This window comes from Giraffa tippelskirchi, chromosome 4, assembly GCF_054371585.1.
Source record: "Giraffa tippelskirchi isolate mGirTip1 chromosome 4, T2T-mGirTip1v1.2.pri, whole genome shotgun sequence".
Taxonomy (NCBI): domain Eukaryota; kingdom Metazoa; phylum Chordata; class Mammalia; order Artiodactyla; family Giraffidae; genus Giraffa; species Giraffa tippelskirchi.
In genome coordinates this window covers 141,146,277-141,172,344 of record NC_137278.1, presented here as the reverse complement: position 1 = coordinate 141,172,344, position 26,068 = coordinate 141,146,277, and the positions used below count along the sequence as shown (strand labels likewise).

Below are 26,068 nucleotides of genomic sequence, written 5' to 3'. Positions count from 1 at the left end.
TGAGCAGTATCCAGAAAAATTAAATGGAATGGATGGTAAGGAAAACAAACATTGCTCACAAATAAATAAAACTAAACTGCTCATATATGGGATTTAACTATTAGTACTATATAAGGAATATAATAGGAGAATAAAATAAGTAGATTTCCTTTCCTGAAAAAGTCCAGAAGCTATTGAAAAACAGATTATTATAAAGTAAGTGAAAGTCACTCAGTTGTGTCCTACTCTTTGTGACCCCATGGACTGTAGCCCGCCAGACTCCTCTGTCCACGGAGTTCTCCCGGCAAGAGTATTGGAGTGGCTAGCCATTCCTTTATCCAGGGGATCTTCCCAACCCAGTGATCAAACCTGGGTCTCCCACACTGCAGGAAAATTCTTTACCATCAGAGCTACCAAAAATGTGTTTGTCGCTCAGTTGTGTCTGACTCCTTGCAACCCCGTGGACTGTAACCCGACAGGCTCCTCTGTCCTTGGGATTCCCCAGGCAAAAATACTGAAGTGGTTTGCCATTTCCTTCTCCAGGAGATTTTCCCACCCCAAGGATTAAACCCTGGTCTCCCGCATTACAGGCAGATTCTTCACCCTTTGAGCCACTAGGGAAGCCCTCCAAACATAAAAGGCGATTTGGATTTGGGTTGCTGTATCTACTTTTGAACACCAGGGGGAACCTTGTACTAAATTAATCTAGGAAAAGTACAACTATGTCTTATTTATTTCAAAAGCTGTATTGGTCATTTTCCTTAATTTAACTTACTCCAGATGCTGTTTTTTTCCTAAATTGTCTACATGATTCCCAAAGTACTTATTTGTGAAATTAATAATTGATTTTTTAAAAAATTCATCACTGTTTGAAAGATCTCATCTTTTATATAACTTTATCTGGTTCTTCAGTTCAGTTCAGTTGCTCAGTCATGTCTGACTCTTTGCAACTTCATGGACTGCAGCACGCCAGGCTTCCTTTTCCATTACCAACTCCCGGAATCCTCAAACTCATGCCCATCTCATTGGTGATGCCATCCAACCATCTCATCTGTGTTGTCCCCTTCTCCTCCTGCCTTCAGTCTTTCCCAGCATCAGGGTTTTTTTCCATTGAGTAGGTTTTTCACATCAGTTGGCCAAAGTATGGGAGTTTCAGCTTTAGCATCAGTCCTTCCAATGAATATTCAGGACCGATTTCCTTTAGGATGGACTGGTTGGATCTCCTTGTTGTCCAAGGAACTCTCAAGAGTCTTCTCCATAATACTGTTCTATTTATCTGTGTCTCTTTTGATGTCTCGCATACAGGGTTATCTTTACTGATTGACTAAATACCATATATATGTGTTAGTTTACTGTATTGGTGTTTTTCTTTCCGGCTTACTTCATTCTGTATGATAGGCTCCAGTTTCACCCACCTCATTAGAACTGATTCGAATGTATTCTTTTTAATGGCTGAGTAATATTCCATTGTGTATATGTACCACAGCTTCCTTATCCATTCATCTGATGATGGGCATCTAGGCTGCTTCCATGTCCTGGCTATTATAAACAGTGCTGCGATGAACATTGGGGTACACGTGTCTCTTTCAAGTCTGGTTTCCTCAGTGTGTATGCCCAGCAGTGGGATTGCTGGGTCATATGGCAGTTCTATTTCCAGTTTTTTGAGGACTCTCCACACTGTTCTCCATAGTGGTTGTACTAGTTTGCATTCCCACCAACAGTGTAAGAGGGAGAGGGTGAGGGCGGGATGATATGGGAGCATGGCATGGAAGCATGTAAATTATCATATGTGAAATGAATCGCCAGTCCAGGTTCAATGCATGATACAGGGTGCTCGGGGCTGGTGCACCGGGATGACCCTGAGGGATGGGATGGGGAGGGAGGTGGAAGGGGGGTTCTGGAAGGGGAAAACATGTACACCCATGGTGTATTCATGTCAATGTATGGCAAAACAAATACAATATTGTAAAGTTAAAAAATAGGAAATAAACTAATTAAAAAAAAAAAAGAGTCTTCTCCAATACCACAGTTCAAAAGCATCAATTCTTCAGTGCTCAGCTTTGTTAAATAGTCCAACTCTGACATCCATACATGACTACTGGAAAAGCCATAGCTTTGACTAGATGGACCTTTGTTGGTAATGTCTCTGCTTTTTATATGCTGTGTAAGTTGGTCATAGCTTTTCTTCCAAGGAGCAAGTGTCTTTTAATTTCATGGCTGCAGTCACCATCTGCAGTGATTTTGGACCCCAAAAGAAATGAAGTCTCTCACTGTTTCCACTGTTTCCCAGTCTATTTGCCATGAAGTGATGGGACTGGATGCTATGATCTTAGTTTTCTGAATGTTGAGTGTTAAGCCAACTTTTTTATCTACTCTTTCACTTTCAACAAGAGCCGCTTTAGTTCTTCTTTGCTTTCTGCTGTAAGTGTGGTATCATCTGCATACCTGAGGCTGTTGATATTTCTTCCAGCATTCTTGATTCCAGCTTGTGCTTCATCCAGCATGATTCATTTCTCATGATGTACTCTGCATAAAAGTTAAATAAGCAGGGTGACAATATACAGGCTTGACGTACTTCTTTCCTGATTTGGAACCAATCTGTTGTTCCATGTCCAGTGCTAACTGTTGCTTCTTGACTTGCATACAGATTTCTCAGGAGGCAGGTGAAGTGGTCTGGTATTCCCATCTCTTGAAGAATTTTCCACAGTTTGTTGTGATCCACACAGTCAAAGGCTTTGGTGTAGTCAATAAAGCAAAAGTAGATGATTTTCTGGAACTCTCTTGCTTTTTCGATGATCCAGCAGATGTTGGCAGTTTGATCTCTGGTTCTTAGAGACCTTACTTAAAATAACAAGTCCAGCAGTTTATGATAAAGTAAATGAAATCTCAGCATATTTTCCTGTCATTTGCCTGATTTGTTTTCAGCATAATGCCAAGGTACCTTCTGGGTTTTGTGCCATAAAACGCTAATAGATTTTAGTAGCTAACAATCTTCTACCAGCACCAAGTGTATTAAAAAACTCAGCATTAGGGTTTGTCTTCCCATATATTTTAGCATAGAGCCATAACTACAGAGATAGAAAGAGACAATAAAGTCACATGACTTTTCAGCCCCTTAAATCATGGAGCTGTTTAGAGTGACATCCAAGAACTTTCTTCATGTTACATATTCTATCTTGTGCATATCTACCTTTAACATATTCTATATTCAGCTATTAACGTGTATCTCTAAATTGTCTGCTGCTTTGAGCTTTTAATTATAACCTTCAACTACCTTTGAAGATATTGAGTGCAGCACTTTTACAGCATCATCTTTTAGGATTTGAAATAGCTCAACTGGAATTCCATCACCTTCGTTAGCTTTGTTCGTAGTGATGCTTCCTAAGGCCCACTTGACTTCACATTCCAGGATGTCTGGCTCTAGGTGAGTGATCACACCATAGTGATTATCTGGGTCGTGAAGATCTTTCTGGTACAGTTCTTCTGTGTATTCTTGCCACCTCTTCTTAACATCTTCTGCTTCTGTTAGGTTCATACCATTTCTGCCCTTTATTGAGCCTATCTTTGCATGAAATGTTCCCTTGGTATCTCTAATTTTCTTGAAGAGCTCTCTAGTCTTTCCCATTCTATTGTTTCCCTCTATTTCTTTGCACTGATCACTGAGGAAGGCTTTCTTATTTCTCCTTTCTATTCTTTGGAACTCTGCATTCAAATGGATATATCTTTCCTTTTCTCCTTTGCTTTTGCTTTTCTTCTTTTCACAGCTCTTTGTAAGGCCTCCTCAGACAGCCATTTTGCTTTTTTGCATTTCTTTTTCTTGGGAATGGTCTTGATTACTGCCTCCTGTACAATGTCATAAACCTCTGTCCATAGTTCATCAGGGACTCTGTCTATACAATCTAGTCCCTTAAATCTATTTCTCACTTCCACTGTATAATCATTAGGGATTTGATTTAGGTCATACCTGAATGGTCTAGTGGTTTTCCCTACTTTCTTCAATTTAAGTCTGAATTTGGTAATAAGGAGTTATGATCTGAGCCACAATCAGCTCCTGGTCTTGTTTTTGCTGACTGTATAGAGCTTCTCCATTTTGGCTGCAAAGAATATAATCAATCTGATTTCAGTGTTGACCAACTGGTGATGTCCATGTGTAGAATCTTCTCTTGTGCTGTTGGAAGAGGGTGTTTGCTATGACCAGTGCATTCTCTTGGCAAAACTCTATTAGCCTTTGCCCTGCTTCATTCTGTACTCCAAGGTCAAATTTGCCTGTTACTCCATGTATTTTTTGACTTCCTACTTTTGCATTCCAGTCCTCTATAATGAAAAGGACATCTTTTTTGGGTGTTAGTTCTAGAAGGTCTTGTAGGTCTTCATAGAATCGTTCAAATTCAGCTTCGTCATCCTTACTGGTTGGGGCATAGACTTGGATTACTGTGATTATTCAATGGTTTTCCTTTGAAATGAACAGAGATCATTCTGTTGTTTTTGAGATTGCATCCAAGTACTGCATTTTGGACTCTTTTGTTGACTATGATGGCCACTCCATTTCTTCTAAGGGATTCTTGCCCACAGTAGTAGATATAATGGTCACCTGAGTTAAATTCACCCATTCCAGTCCATTTTAGTTCTCTGATTCCTAAAATGTCAACGGTCACTCATGCCATCTCCTGTTTGACCACTTCCAATTTGCCTTGATTCATGGACCTAACATTCCAGGTTCCTATGCAATATTGCTCTTTATAGCATCGAACTTTACTTCCATCACCAGTCACATCCACAACTGGGTGATGTTTTGCTTTGGCTCCATTTCTTCATTCTTTCTGACATTGTTTCTCCACTGATCTCCAGTAGCTAATTGAGCATCTACTGACCTGAGGAGTTCATCTTTCAGTGTCTTGTCTTTTTGCCTTATGACCAACCTAGACAGCATAGTAAAAAGCTGAGACATTACTTTGCCAACAAAGGTCTGTCTAGTTAAGGCTATGATTTTTCCAGTAGTCATGTATGGAAGTGAGAGTGGAACTTTAAAGAAAGCTGAGGGCTGAAGAATTGATGCTTTTAAAATGTGGTGTTGGAGAAGACTCTTGAGAGTCCCTAGGACTGCAAGGAGATCCAACCAGTCCATCCTAAAGGAAATCAGTCCTGAATATTCATTGGAAGGACTGATGTTGAAGCTGAAACTCCAATACTTTGGTCACCTGATGCGAAGAGCTGACTCATTTGAAAAGACCTCGATCCTGGGAAAGATTGAAGGTGGGAGGAGAAGGGGACGACAGAGTATGAGATGGTTGGATAGCATCACCGACTCAATGGACATGAGTTTGAGTAAGCTCTGGGAGTTGGTGATAGACAGGGAGGACTGGCCTGCTGCAGTCCATGGGGTCACAAAGAGTGGGACACGACTGAGCGACTGAACTGAGTTGAAGTGAACCTTTGAAGATATAGTAACCTATATTTCCTATAAGTTTGTGTTCCAGTATTTTCAAAGTTGAATTTATTTTCTCTTATTTCACCATGAATCTCTTTTTTATTTTGTATCCCATTTGCCAACAATTTGTAGTCACATCCAGACCACCCCCTTCCCCCCAAAAGTAAGTACTCCTTTGTCCACTAGGTCCTTGATTAATTTATTTTTATTCCACTACTGCTGTCTTGGTCTGATATTTACAGGGAATTGTCAGAATATTTCTGGTATATCATTCCAAAATAAAAATTTAAGTATTCTTGAAACGCCTTAGCATTTCAGGTTATCTGGAGAGTACATCTAAATTCCTGTCATAGCCTCAGAACTCTTTATGCATGCCTCTTGCCTGCCTCTCCAGGCTCCTTTCTTTCCATTGCCCTCATTACAACCATTCTGAAGGACTTGACTTCTCATTGGCATCTGTGTCTATTCTTGCATTTGTCATTCCTGTCTTGTCAAAAAATCATCTGCCTAGACAACTCACTGTCCTCTAGAATTTGCTCACATACTGACTTCACCGTGATGGCTGACTGCACCGTGAAGAGTTGACCTGGCTGACACATGTTTCTTGACTCTGCTCCATGCAGGACTTTGCACCGGCTGCTGAAGAGGGAAAAGAAAGATAGAGATTATATTGCTCTTATCAAGGTTGAAAACTTATAGTCTATTGGGAGAGTCTGCTTTGAAACTACTAGGGAAGTATCACATTTTTGCACTTTTGTTAGAATACCCATCTCTCCCTCTCGATTGTGGCCCTAAAGAGCAGGGAGACGAGGATGACTTTATATCCCCAGTGACTGTCCCTCATAGGTGCCCAATATATATTTGTTAGAGGAATGAAGATATTCTATTCTTAGAATAATTCTCTTTAGGGTGAGATAAAGTTTACTGTAAGTTACAAAGGAGTTTCTTTGCAACATTGATAACAATCACAATTTAAAAATAACTAAACTGAGTTTAGCCAGTATGTTTTAATAAAATATTTGACAATAATCATTGTCATATAATACATAAATTATGGCTGAATTATTCTTACTAAGGCAACATCCGTACTTGTTATGTTTTGAAAGCTATTCTGCTATTTAAAGCTATTAAAACTGCTTTTAAGATTAAATTCTGTAATTGAACATTTTAACTAATCCAGATAATCTTTCATTCCCACTACATTATTTAAAATTAAGTTTAATTTTTTTAACCTTTGGAAAGTGTTTTGAGAGAGTCTGTAGTCTTTAAATGTTCTGAAAGAGGCATGCATTAGGAAGGATTTGGATGCTATTCAATAATGTATGACTTGGCTTTAACTTTTTTCTTCTTAATCTCCCAGCTTTTCCCTTCAACAGGATAAGAGTAGCTAATGGCCTTTCAGTAAGCCCTCAGTAAATTTTTCTTTTAAGCCTATTACTTATTGTTAAGGTCAGCTTCATTAGTATATCTCTTACTTTCAGCCAAAAATATGTCTACTGAAAGGAACAGGCCTAATGTCAAATGTTCTAACTACATCCTGGAAGAGAAGGAATCTTTTATTGATGAAGTTAAATGATACATACATTCTAGGTCATCAATCAGTGGAAAGTTCAGGGTATTTCTGCCTCTCTGTTCCTAATCCCTCTAGCAGTGATTAGTACTAAGTAATGGAGCAAATATTTACTGATGTAACGTGAGCCTAAACCAAAAGCCACAAACAAAGGATTTAAATTTACCTCTCTTAAGTTCTGTGAAAAAATGTAATTTCAGTTCAGTTCAGTCGCTCAGTCGTGTCCAACTCTTTGCAACCCCATGGACTGCAACATGCCAGGCTTCCCTGTCCATCACCAACTCCCAGACCTTGCTCAAACTCATGTCCGTTGAATTGATGATGCCATCCAACCATCTCATCCTTTTTCGTCCCCTTCTTCTCCTGCCTTCAACCTTTCCCAGCATCAAGGTCTTTTCCAATAAGTTGGTTCTTTGCATCAGTTGGCCAAAGTATTGGAGTTTCAGCTTCAACATCAGTCCTTCCGATGAATATTCAAGACTGATTTCCTTTAGGATGGATTGGTTGGGTCTCCTTGCAGTCCAAGGGTCTCTCAAGAATCTTCTCCAACACTACAGTTTAAAAGCATCAATTCTTTGGTGCTCAGCTTTCTTTGTAGTCCAACTCTCACATCCATACATGACTACTGGAAAAACCATAGCTTTGACTAGACGGACCTTTGTTGGTAAAGTTACGTCTCTGCTTTTTATATGTGGTCTAGGTTGGTCATAGCTTTTCTTCCAAGGAGCAAGCGTCTTTTAATTTCATGGCTGCAGTCACCATCTGCAGTGATTTTGGAACCCAAGAAAATAGTCTGTCATTGTTTCCCCATCTATTTGCCATGAAGTGATGGGACTGGATGCCATGATCTTAGTTTTCTGAACGTTGAGTTTTAAGCCAACTTTTTCACTCTCCTCTTTCACTTCCATCAAGAGGCTCTTTAGTTTTTCTTCACTTTCTTCCATAAGGGTGGTGTCATCTGTATATCTGAGGTTATTGATATTTCTCCTGGCAATCTTGATTGCAGCTTGCGCTTCATCCAGTCTGGCATTTCGCATAATGTACTCTGTATATAAGTTAAATAAGCAGGGTGACAATATACAGCCTTGTCGTTCTGTGAAAAAATGTAATTTCAAGGTAGGACATAATCTAGTTGTGAGGTCATGTGCAGAACTATGGCAAATTTGATGTCATGGGGTAGGGTAGAAAGAGCTGGGGAAAAATCTGAATGTTTCAGATGGATAAGGAAAGGCCATAGAGTTACTTTAGGACTAGTGATAGCTCTTTGGCCATGTTTCTAAAATGGACAAGGCCTGGTTGAGAGGAAAACTTTGTCTTGTTTTTTTATATTAACTAGTTTTTATTCTTCACCTACAGTGACTGTAAAACTCTGGTTGCTAACGGTTGAATGGGTCAATTTCTAAAAGGAAAGACTTTAAAATTCCCCGCATCACCTTTCCCAGGACAGTGGTCTACTCATTCCAGCTCTCAGTTCAAGTTGTTCTTCGATAATTCATAGTAGATCTGGGTGTGAACTAGATTACATCTTCAAATGATACAGTACAAATAGCTAAAAAAGTCTTTTATTTTTATTTGTTAACTGTTGAAAATGCAGAAAATATTTTCCAAAAATTAGGAAATATTTTATTCAGAAAAAAATGAATATCAAAGGAGAGAGAGAATTTTAAAGGCTAGGAAGAACTTCTAAAATTGTTAAATAAATGGGAGTTATAACAAAATACTATCAAATTCTTATTTAATGTATTTTCATTTTAAACCAATTAAAATATTTACATGATATTGAGGGAATTCAGAATTCCTTTTAGTGATTATTAAAGCATACAGAAAAGAAGTCTCAAAAAATACATATTCTGCTTGAAGTGGTTGTGCCTTAAAGTTTAAATCACTTATCGAAATTAACATGTCTTTTAGTTTGTTTTAAATGCATAAACTTTCTATGTAAAACTGGACTTACATATTTTGATTTCCTTCTACAGTATCTTTTAACTTTGAAAGTAAAACTTTGCATAGAATTTTGATGCTTTGCCTAGTGAATATGTGTATTTTAAAAAATAATGCCAAAACATATCATGATATAATCACATTTTAATAAGATTTCCTGTGCATTTTGTGGCAGATACCTCCATTCGGCCATGATTATATACCGTGACTTGAAGCCCCACAATGTGTTGCTTTTCACCCTGTATCCCAATGCTGCCATCATCGCCAAGATTGCAGACTATGGGATTGCTCAGTACTGCTGTAGAATGGGGATCAAAACATCCGAGGGCACTCCAGGTAGGTGACAAGGTTTGTTTGATAATTCCCTCTTCAGGACGGATAACCACTGCTCTCGGTTGTGAGTTCAGGAGACTCAAGAGAACCCTATAGCCTATCATGCTGTGAACAGATGTTCATTTATAATGGTGACCAATATATTTGTGATTTGGATCATTGTATCCAGTAGGGCAAAAAAATCAACTGATGTAATTTTCTAGGGAGAAAGTAAAATTATAAAACATAGAGTATGTATGATGTCAAGTTATCTTTCTAAAAGTTGGATTTCTTAAAAACATTGACTTACTACAGAGGTGGTAAGGGAACCACAAAGTTTTAATCTAGCTACTGTTAACACATAAAATAAGGCAAACCAGATTTAGGATCACAGACCCTTTTTTTTTTTTTTGTAACTCGGAAATCCAGATAACTTTGAAAATCCAAAGATTTTTTTAAAATAACTGATTTCATGGTGAAATTTGGCCTAATGGAATTGACTCTCGTTACGGTCTTTATTTCTCATACTCACTGTGAATGTGTATGTTTCACAGCAGAAATATAAACATGTTTGAGTATAGGGTGCTGGCTCTGATCCCACTGAATGTTTGTGTAATTTGTTATATGCATTATTACTAGCTTTCTTAAGGATTAAAAAGTATAAATCCCTAAATAATTGTAGCTACAAGAGTTTCAGATAAGGACTTTGGTGCTGCTGGAGTTCTTTGTTGCACTCTTCTTGATACAAGCATACTTTTTTACTCTTTTTTAACATATATATATATGTATATATATATATAAATCTTTTGACTGTGCTGTGTAGCATCATAGTGCCCCAACCAGGGATTGAACCTGAACCCTCTGCACTGGAAGTGTGGAGTCTTAACCATTGGACTGCCAGAGAAGTCCCAAAATTTTTAAATTTTTAAAAAATTTTGATTTTACTGGAGTAGAGTTCCCTGTGCTAAACAGTAGGTCCTTGTTGGTTATCTATCTTACATATAGTAGTGTGTATATGTTCATCCCAAGCTCCTGCTTTAACCCTCCCTGCCACATTTTCCCTTTGGTAATCATGAGTTTGTTTTTGATATCTGTATATAAGTTCTGTTGTCTTATTTTTAATAAATAAGTTCATTTGTGTTATTCTTTAAAAAATTAGATTCCACATATAAGTGATATGACATTTGTCTTTGACGTAGTATGGTAATCTCTAGGTCCATCTGGTATTGCTGCAAATGCCTATATTTCATTCTTTTTTTTTATTGCTGAGTAATATTTCATTATATATATGTACTGCATCTTCTTTATCCATTTGTCTGTCAATGGACATTTAGGTTGATACCATGTCTTGGCTATTGTGAATAGTGTTGCAATGAACATTGGGGTGCATGTATCTCTTCAAATTATGATTTTCTCCAGATAGAAGCCTAGGAATGGAATTGCTGAATCATATGGTAGCTCTATTTTTAGTATTTTTAATGAACCTCCACACTCTTCTACCTAGTGGTTGTACCATTTACATTTCCATCAACAGTGTAAGAGGGTTCTGATTGATACATGAGTTTAAACCTTTAAGTACTGAACTTCATTTTTCTTTCTTCATAGTTTATAGATTGTTAATACTTAAATACTTAAAAATTTTGTAGTGTCTCTTTTTGACCCTGTAAAACAATATGAGTCAAGGTTATTAGGTAAAATGAAACATATCCATTCTGCATATTATATCATATTATGCATATACTGTCATAGTATGGTCTCCAGAAATCACAGGCATCATTTTCTTACCTTATATTTTAACATAGCATTTTTTTTTTTCTTTAAAGTGTAAGCATGTTTATTCAGAGAGAAACACACTCCACAGACAGAGTGTGGATCATCTTGGAAGGCAAGAGAGGTACCAGGGTATGGGATTGTCAGTTTTTATGTCATTGTTGCTATTCGGTTGCTAAGTCATGTCCAACTCTTTTTGACAACATGGACATCGATGTGCCAGGCTTCCCTATCCTTCACTATGTTCCAGACTTTGCTCAAACTCATATTCATAGAGTCGATGATGCTATCCAACCATATCATCCTCTCTTGACTGCTTTTCCTCCTACTCTCAATCTGTACCAGCATCAGGGTCTTTTCTAGTGAGTCAGCTCTTTGCATCAGGTGGCCAAAGTATTAGAGCTTCAGCTTCAGCATCAGTCTTTCCAGTGAATATTCAGGGTTGATTTTCTTTAAGATTGACTGGTTTCATCTCCTTGCTGGCCAACTCTTTGCGACACTATGGACTGAAGACCGCCAGGCTCCTCTGTCCATGGGATTCTCTAGGCAAGCATACTGGAGTGGGTTGCCAGGCCATTATCCAGGGAATCTTCTGGACCCAGGGATTAAACCCGCATCTCTTGTGTCTCCTCTTTGGCAGGAGGTTCTTTACCACTATCACCACCTGGAAAAATATCTTGCTGTCCAAGAGAGTTTCAACCATCTTCTCTAGCACCACAATTTGAAAGCATCAATTCTTTGGGGCTCAGCCTTCACTCCCTGATGGCTCATTGGTAAAAGAAATCACCTGCCAATGAAGGAGACATGGGTTCCATTCCTGGGTCATTAAGATCCCCTGAAGAAGGAAATGGCAACCCACTCCAGTTTCTTGCCTGGAAAATCCCATGGAAAGAGAAGCCTGCCAGGCTATAGTCCATGTGGTTGCAAAGAGTCGGACACGATTAGCAAGGAAACAACAGCCTTGTTTATGGTCCAATTCTCACATCTGTACATGACTGTTGGAAAAACCACAGCTTTGAAATTATAGGCCTTTGTCAGCAAAGTGATGTTTCTGCTTTTAAAATTGCTGTCTAGGTTTGCCATAGCTTTCCTTCCAAGGAGCAAGTATCTTTTAATTTCATGGCTGCAGTCAAGGTGTGCAGTGATTTTGGTGTGCATCAAGAAAATAAAATCTGTCACTGTTTCCATTGTTTTCCCATCTATTTGCCATGAAGTGATGGGACAAGATGCCACAATCTTAGTTTTTTGAATGTTGAATTTTGAACTAGTCCATTGTTCCATGTCCGGTTCTAACTGTTGCTTCTGAAACGGCATACAAGTTTCTCAGGAAACAGGTAAGGTGATCTAGTATTCCCATCTTTTTAAGAATTTTTCTACAGTTTGTTGTATCCACATAGTCAAAAGCTTCAGTGTAGTAAATGAAGCAGAAGTTTTTCTGAAATTACCTTGCTTTCTCTTATGATCCAGCAAATGTTGGCAATTTGATCTCTGGTTCCTGTGCTTTTTCTAAATCTAGTTTGTACATCTGGAAGTTCTCGGTTCATGTACTGCTGAAGCCTAGCTTGATGGACTTTGAGCAAACCTTGCAGTACAAGAAAACCTTACTGTACAAGCAACCTTGTACAGTAGTTTGAACATCTTCGGCATTGCCCTTCTTTGGGATAAGAATGAAAACTGACCTTTTCCAGTCCTATGGCTACTGCTGAGTTTTCCAAATTTGCTGATGTATTGAGTGCATGTATTTAACAGCATCATCTTTCTAGGATTTTAAATAGCTCACATGGAATTCCATCACCTCCACTAGCTTTGTAGTAATGCAGTTTAAGGCCCACTTGAATTCACACTCCAGGATATATGGCTCTAGGTGACTGACCACACCATCCTGCTTATCTGTGTCCAGTTATCATTGGTTATTAAGACCTCTTTGTATAGTTCTTCTGTGTATTCTTACCACCTCTTCTTAATCTATTCTGCTTCTGTTAGGTCCTTACTGTTTCTGTCCTTTATCGTGTTCATCCTTGCATGAAATATCACCTTGATATCTCCAATTTTTTTGAAGAAATTTCTAGTATTTCCCATTCTATTTTTTCCTCTGTTTTTCTTTGCATTGTACATTTAAGAAGGCTTTCTTATCTCTCCTTGCTATTCTCTTAAATTCTGCATTCAGATGGGTATATCTTTCCATTTCTCCTTTCCTTTCACTACTCTTTTTTTTTTTTTAAGGTGTTTGTAAAGCCTTTTCAGACAACTACTTTGCCTTCTTGCATTTCTTTTCCTTTAGAATGGTTTTGGTCACTGCTTCCTGTACAATGTTATGAACCCCTGTCCTTAGTTCTTCAGATACTCTGTCTACCAGATCTAATCCCTTGAATCTATTTATCACCTCCCCTGTATAATCATAAGGGATTTCATACCTGAATGGCCTAGTGGTTTTCCCTACGTTCTTCAATTGAAGCCTGAATTTTGCAGTAAGGAGCTGATGATCTGAGCCACAGTTAGCTTCAGATCTTGTTTTTCCTGACTGTGTAGAGCTTCTCCAATTTGGCTTCAAAGAAGAAAATCAATCTGATTTCAATATTGACCCAATGGTGATATCCATGTGTAGAGTCATCTCTTGTGTTGTTGAAAGATGGTGTTTACTGTGGCCAGTGTATTCTCTTGACAAAACTCTGTTAACCTTTGCTGTACTTCATTTTGTACTCCAAAGACAAACTTGCCTGTTACTCCAGGTAAATCGTAGCTTCCTACTTTGCATTCCAATTCCATATGAGAAAAAAAGGACATCTTTGATGGTGTTAGTTCTAGTTGGTCTCATAGGTCTTCATAGAACCGTTTAGCTTTAACTTCTTCAGCATTAGTGGTTTAGGCATAGACTTGGGTTACTGTGGTGTTGAATGGTTTGCCTTGGAAATGAACCAAGATCATTCTGTCATTTTTGAGACTGCACCCATGTACCACATTTTGGACTCTTTTGTTGACCATGAGGGCTACTCCATTTCTTGTAAGAGGTTCTTACCCACAGTAGTAGATATCATGGATATCTGATTTAAATTTGCCCATTTCTGTCCATTTTAGTTCAGTTTCTAGGATGTTGATGTTCACTCTTTCCATCTCCTGCTTAATCATGTCCAATTTACCTTGATTTATGGACCTAACATTGCAAGTTCCTATACAATATTGTTCTTTACAGCATCGGACTATACTTTCACCACCAGACACATCCACAACTGAGAATCATTTCTGCTTTAGCCCAGCCTCTTCATACTCCCCAGTAGCACAGTGGACACCTACCAACCTGGAGGGTTCATCTTCTGGTGTCATTTCTTTTTTCCTTTTCATACTGTTCATGGGGTTCTTGAGGCAAGAATACTGGAGTGATTTGCCGTTCCTTTCTCTAGTGAGCCACATTTTGTCAGAACTTTTCACATGACCTGTCCATCTTGGATGACCCTGCAGGCCATGGCTCATAGCTTCATTGAGTTACTCAAGCCGTTTCACCACAGCAAGGCTGTGCTCCATGAAGGGGGTAAGTTTTTACAGGAGTGAGTAATTTCATTGGCTGATGAGTGGGAGGAGTATTCCAGCTATTTTGGTAAAGAGGAGGAGATTTCTAGGCATTGGGCTACTGCCCATTTTTTGAGCTTTATGGTCTGCCTTGGAACTGTCATATTGCCTGTGAGTGTGTCATTTAGCTTGCTGATGTGTTACAGTGAGTGTATACTGAGGCTCAAGATCTAGCGAAAGTCAACTCATCTGCCATCTTGGACCTAGCTGGTTCTAATCAGTTTATGTCATGTTCTTGGGCTATGTTATTCTTTTAAAGATTGCCACCTCCCTGTCTCAATCACTCCCTCAGAGTTTTTTAGTCCTGTTATATAATGGGAAGTGGATGGGTGATGTTTATCTTCTGTAGATGCTTCAGGGCTGAGTAGAGGTGTCAACCCTGTCTGTTAGGGAGTAAAGATCTCTGGATGCCTGATCTAGGGGCCTCAGGGTCAGGATGGCTTCTTGTTTGGTGTGAATACAGGCTGGTATCTTTGCATAGCCATCATCTTGGTATGGAACTGTTGTTACTGCCTCTGTAGCCTTCCTATGAATGCTTTTGAAGATGAAGCACTTTTGTAAGAGCATCAGAGTATAACTGTCTGTAAATGACAAAAGACTTAAAATCATATTTAAACATTTTATTACAGTGTAATTGATAAAGAAGTTTGGTTACTGTTATGACATACAACATTTTAACATAACAAATAGAACTATAGCATTATACTTGGACATAGCCACAGGACTGGAAAAAGTCAGTTTTCATTCCAAACCTGAATAGGGGCAATGTCAAAGAATGTTCAAACTACTGCACAGATCCACTCATCTCACACACTAGCAAAGTAATGCTCAAAATTCTCCCAAGTGAGGCTTCAACAGTACGTGAACCGAGAACTTTCATATGTTCAAGCTGGATTTAGAAAAGGCAGAGGAACCAGAGATCAAATTGGCAACATCTGCTAGATCATAGAAAAAGCAAAATAATTCCAGAAAAACATCTACTTCTGCTTTATTGACTATGCCAAAACCTTTGACTGTGTGGATCAAAACAAACCACACAAAATTCTTAAAGAAATGGGAATACCAGACCACCTTACCTGCCTCCTGAAAAATCTGTATGCAGGTCAAGAAGCAACAGTTAAAAGTGCACATGGAACAAAGGACTGGTTCCAAACTGGGAAAGGAGTATGTCAAGGCTGTATTTTGTCACCCTGCTTATTTAGCTTATATGCAGAGTGCATCATGTGAAATGCTGGGCTGGATGAAGCACAAGCTTCAATCAAGATTTCTGGGAGAAATATCAATAACCTCAGTTGTGCAGATGACACCACCCTTATGACAGGAAGAGAAAGGAACTAAAGAGCCTCTTGATGAAAGAGGAGAGTGAAAAAGCTAGCTTGAAACTGAACATTCAAAAAACTAAGATTATGGCAACTGATCCTATCACGTCATGGCAAACAGATGGGGAAACAATGTAAACAATGACAGACTTTCTTTTCTTAGGCTCCAAAATCACTGCAGATGGTGATTGCAGCCATGAAAAAAAGACACTTGCTCCTTGGAAGAAAAGCTATGACCAACCTAGACAGCATATTAAAAAGCAGAGACTTTACTTTGCCAACAAAGATCCATCTAGTCAAAGCTATGGTTTTTCCAGTAGTTATGTATGGGTGAGAGTTGGACCATAAAGAAAGCTACGCACTGAAGAATTGATGCTTTTTAACTGTGGTTCTGGAGAAGACTCTTGAAAGTCCCTTGGACTGCAAGGAGATCAAACCAGTCAATCCTAAAGGAAATCAGTCCTGAATATTCATTGGAAGGACTGATGCTAAAGCTGAAGCTTCAATACTTTGGCCACCTGTTGCGAAGAACTGGCTCACTGGAAAAGACCCTGATGCTGGGAAAGGTTGAAGGCAGGAGGAGAAGGGGATGACAGGATGAGATGGTTGGATGGCATCACTGACTCGATGGACATGAGTTTGAGCAAGCTCTGGGAGTTGGTGATGGACAGGGAAGCCTGGCGTGTGCAGTCCATGGGGTCACAAAGAATTGGGCAGTACTGAGCAACTGAACTGTACTGAACTGAAGACATATCCAAATTTTGAAACTTCATATAATTGTTAGAATGTCTGTATATATAGCATTCATTCATACAGTATATTTTTAGGTAGATTTATTGCTCATGTGATAATGCTCTCTATGTAATTTATCATACTGAATAATACTAGTTAATATTTCTCTGACATGCCTCAGGGGCCCTCTAAAGCATGTCAAAATTAGCTGAAAGTCAAAAGAACTTTGATTAAAATTTGATATTTGGGAAGTTTGTAAGAAAAGTTTTAAAACACTTCGTCATAAGATCATCAGTTAATGTTGCTTTTAAGGGTCATCTCTAACCCTTTTTTACCAAACCTACTGTAATACTCCTGTCCCTTCAACTGTTAACTGACTATACCAGTGAAAATCCTGTTTCCTGTTTTCTTGTGTTTTCATGATCTTAGACATGTTCTTTCCTCATGAAATCCTCTCTCCCTTTCTCAACTCTCATTCCTCTTCTTGTCTCAGATTCATTATTATGAAACTGTCACAGGACAAGTGATCTGTATAGACATCCTGTCTTTCAGCTTTTAGTTTGAGTGGGAATAGAAAATTGAAGAGTTGACATCTGTTTAGTGGGGCCAACTCTATCCTTAGAGAAATCTTACATGGTTGTGTGTAAATAAAATTGCAAGTAGCTTTACATCATCTTGGTGATTGCAGCTCAGTTAAAACATATTCCTAAGACAGAAGAAAATACTTTATATGAGTAGCCAAAATTGTTCCCTACCCTCTCTCCTTTCCTCAGTTTATGTCCTTAGATAAGAAAATGGCCCCAGCTTCCAATGTCTGGTTTTATTATTTTTTATATGCATATACTCTCTTTCATTTTACATAGCTATCTGTTGGAAGTAGATTGTGCATTCTCATAAATATTTCAAGGTATATTTTCTGGCTGCAAGTGTCTCTGGATTGTTCAATAATAATAAGATAATTGTCATCTCTCCAGCACCTGCTATATCCCAGGCTCAGGTCCAGATACATTAGACACATGGTTATCCTATCCTCATGCCAGGGCTGAAAGTTAGCTTTTATGTTCTCATCAGTAAAATGAGGAAGCTGAGGCTCAGTGAGATTGTACAACATGCACAAAGTCATGCAGTAAGTGGCCAAGATAAAGCTCAATCTAAATGACAATTGAATCCAGAGCTATTTGGGCTTTAAATCTATACAGTCAGTTCAGTCAGTTCAGCCGCTCAGTCGTGTCCGACTCTTTGCAACCCCATGAATCACAGCGTGCCAGGCCTCCCTATCCATCACCAACTCCCGGAGTTTACCAAAACTCATGTCTATCGAGTCAGTGATGCCATCCAGCCATCTCATCCTCTGTTGTCCCCTTCTCCTCCTGCAGGCATACCTTATTTCAGTGTGCTTTGCAGTTGTTGTGTGTGTGTGTGTGTGTGTGTTTTAACAAATTGCAGGTTTGTGGCAACCGTCCATCAAGCCAGGCTATCAGAGCCAGTTTTCAATAGCATTTGTTAATTTTGGGTTTCTGTGTCACATGTGGGTAATTCTTACAGTATTTCAAAGTTTTTCATTATTATTATATTTGTTATGGTGGTCTGTGATCAGTGACCTTTGATGTTACTATTGCAAAAATATTATGACTTGCTAACGGTTCAGATGATGGTTAGCAGTTTTTAGCAATAAACTATCTTTAAGTCATGTATGTTAATTTTAGACATAATACTGTTGCTATTAACAAACTCTAGTATGATGTGACTTATGCTGTTACCCAGTGTCTGCCTTGGAGAAATGAAAATTGTTTTCTTGGGACATTTAAAATATTTCATCCTATAATATAAGCAGTTTTCCTGATATAATATCTTATTTATATTTTCCTTTTTTACTTAATGTGGAAAACAGCTGCTGGTGTACTTTGTCTTACTTCTTTCAAGTGCTGCTGCTGCTGCTGCTAAGTCGCTTCAGTCGTGCCATTGCCTTCTCCGTTTCAAGTGCTAACCCTTTATAAAACCTCTTGCTTAAAATGAAAGAATATTGGTTGAATATCCAACCGTTGAATATTTTCAAATCTTTACTGAAACTTGCCTTTTTGTAATCAAAGCAAGCTCTTTGTACGGTAAAATATTCTATGTAATGTAGAAAAGGTGGAGAGGCTTTGGTTGGTGGGGAAGGACAGCTATTTGCCTTTTTTTGCTTCCCAGGTGTCTTAGTGGTAAAGAATCCAACTGCTAATGCAGTGGACGTGGGTTTGATGCATGAATCTGGGAGATCCCCTGGAGAAGGAAATAGCAACCCACTCCAGTATTCTTGTCTGGGAAATCCTAAGGACAGAGGAGCCTGGTGGGCTATAGTCCATGGAGTTGCAAACAGTCGGACACAACTTAGTGACTAAGCAACAACGGTGTAAGCAACTTTAATATGCGCTAGAAAAACAAAACATTTGTGTGACTTACCTATTATTGCCGTATCGAGGTGATCTGGCCCCAAATCTACAATATCTCCAAGGTATGCCTATAGTCGCTCCCCTGGGTCACATGCAACTGTAACATGTACTTACAGAGGTTTACATGATCAACCTCAGTTATTTAAAAATCCAGTCAAACAAAGCAAAATGATAGGATCATACATCTCAAGTACTGAAGATGGGATTCCACGGGCCTCACAAACCCACCTAGAAATGTGGGCACCCGATAGTGTTCTTCATCAGAAGATCTGTCATTACTGTCATATCTCATGACGTTGGGCCAGGCCACTCATCTGGGGCCTGCAGTTTGTTCCTCCTCCCCTCAGCCCTGTCACTTTGTTCATGGAGAGGAAATCCTGATGTTGAAGCCTCAGCCCCCTAGTTGGCAGTGGATCTCTCTGATCCTCGCTGATTGTGCTCCCTCGGTGGCCTGGGCTGCCGGCAGCCAGCTTGTTTCAACTCTCTTCCGACTCATGACCTTTCATTTTAAGTGTCTTACTTCCTGGTTTGGGTCAAAACCTGCCTGTAGTTCAATATCCAACTGATTTTTCATATCAAGTCAGATCTTGTTCCTGATCCCTTTTAATCTGTTCTATCAATGTGCAGTAACACAAGTAAGGAGAAAGATCATGGCAGGAAAACCCAGGGCCTGGGTTTCTGTTCTGCCCCCTTTTTCCCCAGGCTGCATAGTAAGCATTTTTCCTAGCTTTTTCTTGGAGCTTCTCTTTATCATTACTGTATTTATTATCGTTAGAACACTTTTAATCATATCAGCCCTAAACTCAAATTTAAAAATTTTAAATAACAGTAGTAATTGTTAGCACTGCTGGCCCCATCACAATTCCTTCCCCAGAGCAATTATGTTTGAGTGGAAGATCATTACCACTCATATGATTTTAGTTCTCTCCTTCTCGTTTCCTTTTTGATGAATCTTCTTTGTTAATGTTATACTTGAAACTTCTTGAGAAACAATATAAGGTTTAACTTAGAAATTTTAGAGAAACAGAAGACCATGTGTTTGTTAAACTCTTGTATATTTTTGTACTAACTCTTACTGTGGTGTATCCACCCCATGTGGGCTGTGAGTGTGGATTCATTACTCTTGTCTCAGGGAAGGAGGTGATGGGAGCAAACCTTTCAAGGCTTTGACAGAGGTACTTGTCTCACACTTAGCCCTTTTCATGGCTTGATTGTCTTATTTAATCCTTATGACCCTCTGACATAAGTCGTATTACTATTCCTAGTCTAGAGATAAGGAAACTAAAGCTTAGGGGCTATTAAAATTTGTTTAGGGTTACACAGGATACAAACCTGATACTCCTAAGAGCACAGCCGTGGCCAGCGACTGTCACAGCTTGTGGGCAAACGTATTAACAATTCAGTTACTGGCAAGAACCACAGCACCATATCTGTCTACATTTTGAAAGATAACTATGGGATGGAAACTTTCAACTACAAATAATTTAAAGAGATTCAATTTTAACTTAGTCAATTGAATATGTTTATATTATATCCGGTTGGTATTAACAGTTAATTCTGGGCCTTATGACAGTTGCACTATTGACTTAGCTGGATATTGACATTTGCGCTATTGACTTAGCTGGATATTAACTGATGGCTTTCACTCAGTCAACATCCACAGAACTACAACAGTCTTTGGGTAAACAAAAATGTTATTCCCTGGTTATACCTATCATCTGATAGGAATTATGAAACATTCTCTACTCAGACTTTTCTGAAAGTAAAAAGAAAGTATATGTTTACATGTAGTTTGTCATATATAATCAGACCTAATTTATAAATTTCTCATATGTTTGATTTATGGATCTTAATTCACTCCATTTGTAAAAATGCAGCCTTATCTGAAAAATATAGTTTCTAGACAATGAATCATATTTTCCCAATTATTTTAACATTGTAATTGTTATAATAATTCTCTAGGGGAAAATATTCTTATTTTTTATTCATTTATTCATACATTTGGCAATAATATATTGAATGTTATAAACACCAAATACCAATTTGGTATTACTACTTAATAGCTGTGTGGTGTTCATTAAGATTCATTTTTTGGGACCCGATTTTCATTTCTGTAAATTGTGATGAGAAAAATAATGCCTATTTCAACAGAGTTATTGTAAGGATAAAATGAAACAATCCATGTAAGTAACATAGAGAAGGACTGGCATATTGCAGTTGCTCCAAGTGTGTTAGCAGTTGCTTTAGTGGTGAACTTGGAGAATGTGCCTGAATAAATGTGAATTTTTTCCTCCATAAGCACACATTTTGCCAGGAAAAATAAGACTATAAACAATAATTATAAAGCATTGTGTCAGTTTCAACAGGAGATATAGTTCAAGGCACAGTGATAGTGCAGAGGAGCAAGTCCTTAACTGAGCCATAGGTCTTTAGGAGTTCCTTCATAGAGGAGGTGATTCTGAAATTACATCTTAAGGGAGAAGTTGATAGAAAAGCAGGAGGAGACATTTCAGGCAAAATGTACTAAGGTAGAAAATGATTTGTGCAAGAAATTCCTTGTGTTCTAAGTGATAGATGGAGGGTTATTTGGTTGTGTTTTTAATTCTGGCTGTAACTAGAGAGCATGTAGGCTTAAGAATGTATCTCCTGGGGTTGTGTCCTTTACGGTTGTGGAGCAGGAGCTCTCAGTATGGGCACATATTAGAAGCTTCTGGAAGACTTTCAAATGTATGGGTCCCAGGATTCTGATTTAACTATTTTGGGTGGAGCCCAGACATTTGTTGTTTAGTCGCAAAGTGGTGTCCAATTCTTTTTGTGACCCCATGGACTGTAGCCTGCCAGGCTCCTCTCTCCATGAGATTTCCCAGACAAGAATACTAGAATGGGTTGCCATTTCCTTCTCTAGGGAATCTTCCTGACCCAGGGATTGAACCTGGGTCTCCTGTATTGCAGGTGAATTCTTTACCATGGAGTCACCACAGAGCCCAGACATTGAGGCTATTTCAATGATCTCCAAGTGATTCTCATCTTTGCATCATATAAACAGTATCATTGCCTATATTAATCAATTACAAGATAGGCAGGTCAAATTTTGGTACTTTCTCACATTGGGGAAAATGTTATTTGTAAAAAAATTTTTAATAAGGTGATTAGAATTTACTCTAGATTTTGAGAGTGTGAGCCTGTGATATAAACAAAATGTTAAGAGAGTGAGTATATATGAATATGGTTTAGACTTATGTTCAAACAAAAACAAAGCAAATGTGAATTATTTTAAATAGATTCTATTAAACTTGGGCTATGAAGTCAGAGTGTCTTAGTTTGAATCCTTGCTCTACCACTTATTAGCTGGGGCTGGAGAAATCACCTAATTCCTTTCCTTGGTTAAACAGCAATACCTAATAATAGTATCTGTTTAAGGATAGTTGTGAAAATGAAATGAGAAATTCATATAAAGGGTTTAGCACCATGCTTGGCACATTCCTTAGCTGTCTTTGTTTTCCCAGATTCTGCTTTGTCTTGTTAACCAGGGGGCCCAGCTCTGTTTGCCTTCCCTTTATCCAGTCCTCTGAAAGGCGTTCAGAGAACCCGCCTTGTTTGCTTGCTCTCTCTCAGGGATCACTGTCTTCTTTTCCCAGTATTCAGGGTTTTGTCTTTGTTGTCTAATTATTTCATTGTTTTATGCAGGATGGTAAGTCTAGTCCCTATTTCCATTGTACCTAGAAGTAGAAGTGACACATATTTAAATAAATGACTTATTTGAATAGCCTAATACAATGCATATTTAGGATTTTAGTAAGTGCTTAAAATTTCTAGTTTTTGAGGGTCATTGATGCTAAACAGGGTGTCCATGTGGTACAGTAGTACAGTATATACCCACTATAGATCATTCACAGTATTAGATCAGGTGACAACGTTGTCCTTTGGTAAACAGGCAGGAAATGTTTCTATTTCTAGCCTTGCAAGCCATGTTAAAAACATTCATTTTCATCCCAAATTAAATATAGTGATGAATACATTGAATAGCTTGAAATGTTATTTTTCCTGTTCCTCCTATGATGACCAGCATATTTAAATACAAGACAAATAATTTTGAAGAAATTGCAGTTGCTTTTCCAGGGAAGTCATCAGTGATAAGGATACATGTAGAGTAGCTTGGAGGATCTTATGGTTTAGATTGATAATCAAATGTTATGTTGGTAGCTTAGGTTTTAATGCTCTCCATCCCCCTCCTTTCCCCATTTTGGTTTTTGAGGTGAAAGACTCCATGATGAGTAGTTCAAGCAAGTCATTTTAAGTTAAGATTTGATTTTCAAAACATAAGGTCCTGACGTGAAAACAGCGAATGATACTGAGCAGGTCGAAAGATGTATTTCTCATAAATTAGTGGAATAATAACACTTTGGTAACACAGAGATATATCTAGATTTAGATATGCTTGACAGGTTTATATACATATTATATTGTAAATTCTACTTCTTTATTGTCTTTTTCTACTTAGTATTTCCAGGAAGTAGTTCTGTGTTAAATATCAGTTTTAACATTTACATAATATTTTAGTAATTCACTTAAATATATCTTATCTTGATGTTTATTTATTTTTTCTTTTTGAAATATTAAAAAGCTTTAATTAAAACTCTTGTAAATTAAAAATTTTCCATTTGTGAAGCTAATTTTTAAACAGTTAATTTCTAAGGATCATATTGCTGGACAGGCATATTTTGAATTTTGAAATACTGCTTACCTTCTGGAAAGGTTTATCAATTCAAATTCCATCAATACTTGAATTAGAGCACCTGTTTTCCATTCTGGGTTTGTTATTATTTTTAATCTTCATGAAGTTAATAGTCAAAAAGTGATAGTTTAATATTTTTATTTTTCAAATATCTATTTATATATAGGACATATATTTTTCCTTTCATGTTTTGTATATTTTTCTGTCTTTACTCATTTATCTACTTTTCTTACTTATTTGTAAAGCTGATTTCAATTAATGTTGACTCTTTGTCTCTCATGTATTGCACACTTTTTTCAGTTTAGGGTTTGTCTTTTAATCTTGTTTATGGTATTATGCTGTTGCTGAGTTTGATTCTTTTAGACAAAATAATCTTTAATTTTTCCTGACGTGTTTAATCGATGATATATCAAAGGCAGGGTCAGTAGTAACTATCCTGTGCAGGTAGCTGCTTATTTAAAATTCTCCAAAGACAATGTATTCCCTAGTTCTCAACCTGTTGGCTTATACCACCCATCTCTGATAGAGTGATTAGGGAAGCCTTTTAAATTCCAGTATTATCCATTTAATTGGAATATTTTTTAGTACTTTAAAAAAAATAATTTATTTATTTTAATTGTAGGCTAATTACTTTACAATATTGTGGTGGTTTATGCCATACATTGATATGAATCAGCCACATAAATGTAGATTTACATTTTATGTTAAAACTTTTGGTTCATCAAGAGTTTATTAGTTATATTAAATAATGTAGCTACTCCTTTTTTCTTTATCAAACAACTTATGCTATTATCATTTATTTAAATATGTCTTTTTCTCTACTACTTTGAGTGTCATCTTTGTCACATCTTGCCTGCGTATTTGGGTCTAAGTCCTCCGTTCAGTTTCAGTGCTGTGTCGTTCTGCTTAGGTAAAGTAATCAATGTTTTAAGTATGTAATTTTATAGGACAGTCTGATTTAAAGTGTTATTTACTCAGAGTTTTTGAAATTAATGATTTTCAAGTACATTTGTAATTTTCAGAGAAACAAATTATAGTAATGCTTTATGCATTTTTGTATTTAAAGATATAGTTGTGGATAGTATATTTGATGTTATTCTATATACCTTTCCGATTAAATGTCATTTTATTGCTATCTATGACAATATGTTTGATCCAGACCAGTCCATCTGAAGGATTAAAGTCCTGTCATCATTCAGTGTCTATTATTTGAGGGAGATTTTTCCTAAAGGCATCTGTTTTCCATAGAAAACTTTAGAAGAAACTGTTAGCATGGTCAAGAAATAAGATCATTATAAGTTCATTGGTTGAAATAAAATCATTAGAAACTCGTTGGTTGACTTTCAAGAAGCACTTAAGAGTGCATTTTTTTTTTTTTATGTATAATTGAGGTAATTCCTGGCTATATAAATAGGCATTACATTCTCCTACTGGGGATTGTGTCAGTGAAGATACTTATATTTTGAAAGGGAGAAGATAAGAAGGTTGAAACCATTTCCTTATTGAAGTAAATATTCTTTTCTGTATCCTCAAAATTATCTTTCTTATTGTCTCTGACTAATTTTGAGAAAAATTCTAACCTTTTGTGCAGCCATAAGTTCTGTGGATTGCTATCTAAGGGATAAAAAAAAAAAAAAACTAATGTAAAAAGCTATGTGCCAAGAATTAAAATTTAAACTAAGTGACCCCTCAAGTCTTTCCCTACTCTAAGATCTTACAGTTCTAAATCCTAATGTTTCTAACAGTCAAGTGGGAAAATGCCAAAGGTTTTAAGTTTTTTATAGTACCTTGATGTAACATATACACAATAAATCTATTGAAGAATAATAAATAATTAGATGATTTAATCTAGCCTCCAAAAACTGTATGGGTAGGGGTTACTCAAAAAATTGAAGATAGAAATTTTGTGTGATCCTTCAGTTTACTTCTGGGCATTTACCTGAAGAAAATAGAAACACTAATTCGAAAGGACTTACGTGGTTTAATGATCACTGGAGCATTATTTAAAATAGCCATGATATGGAAACAATAGAATGAGAATGACTAGAGATCTCTTCAGGAAAATTAAAGCTACCAAGGGAACATTTCATGCAAAGATGGGTGCGATAAAGGACAGGAACGGTATGGACCTAACAGAAGCAGAAGAGATTAAGAAGAGGTAGCAAGAATACACAGAAGAACTATACAGAAAAGATCTTAAGACCAAATAACCACTATGGTGTGATCGCTCACCTAGAGGCAGACATCCTGGAGTGTGAAGTCAAATGGGCCTTAGGAAGCATCACT

At 37.5% G+C, this 26,068-nt stretch overlaps 1 protein-coding gene across 4 annotated transcripts in view; it reads left to right on the top strand.

Annotated features, from left to right (window-relative positions):
• LRRK2 (leucine rich repeat kinase 2) overlaps positions 1–26,068 on the top strand; it is a 197,008-nt gene that overhangs the window by 134,654 nt on the left and 36,286 nt on the right. For all 4 annotated transcript variants that reach the window (XM_081594156.1, XM_081594153.1, XM_081594154.1 and 1 more), the window contains exon 41: positions 9,094–9,254. In XM_081594156.1, coding sequence (XP_081450282.1) covers positions 9,094–9,254 — 161 coding nt within the window. The remainder of the gene's footprint in view (positions 1–9,093; positions 9,255–26,068) is intronic.